General features: G+C 74.2%; 1 protein-coding gene across 1 annotated transcript in view; it reads right to left on the bottom strand.

The window, feature by feature from the left end:
• The window catches only part of SP1 (Sp1 transcription factor), a 15,148-nt gene extending 14,629 nt beyond the window's left edge, over positions 1-519 (bottom strand). The window contains exon 1 of the mRNA XM_021382430.1: positions 127-519. Within this exon, the coding sequence (XP_021238105.1) occupies positions 127-519 (393 nt within the window). The remainder of the gene's footprint in view (positions 1-126) is intronic.

Here is a 519-nt window from a genome sequence, read left to right as displayed (position 1 = left end):
CAGCAGCGGGGAGGGGGGGCCGCCGGCCGCGCTGGCCAATCGGGGCCCGCGCGCGCTCTGAGGGAGACCCCGTATGGGAGCGGCCGCGGCGTCCTGCCCTGCGGCGTGATGGGCGTTGCGCGCAACCAATAGCACGGCGGTGTCGTGGGGGAAGTGGAGAGGGGGCGTGACGGGCGGCCGAATTCGCCAATCGGCCTCGCGGGTCGAGCCGCCGGGGAGGGTGGGCTGGCAAAATGACGGGCGCGTGGACCAATCGCGGCTCGGAGGCGTCGGCCACGAAGGAGCTGCGCGCCAATGAGAGCGACGCTCTGTCTCAAACTGTCCAATGGGCGCCGCAGGAAGGCGGGGCGTGCCGCCGGGCTGCGCCCTTGGAGGGACGGCTCGGCGGCGCCGCGAAGGTGGTGGACTGGGCGCCATCTTGTTCCTGGCTCCGCCCCGGTGGAGGCCGCCGCTTCGCCGCAGCCCCTCGGCCCGCGCCGCGCCGCGGGGTGGTCCCAACATCGCCGTAACGTGGAGCAT

This window comes from Numida meleagris, unplaced genomic scaffold (assembly GCF_002078875.1).
Source record: "Numida meleagris isolate 19003 breed g44 Domestic line unplaced genomic scaffold, NumMel1.0 unplaced_Scaffold244, whole genome shotgun sequence".
Lineage (NCBI taxonomy): Eukaryota > Metazoa > Chordata > Aves > Galliformes > Numididae > Numida > Numida meleagris.
Note: the sequence above shows the minus strand (reverse complement) of the source record. Positions and strands in the feature narration are given on the sequence as shown.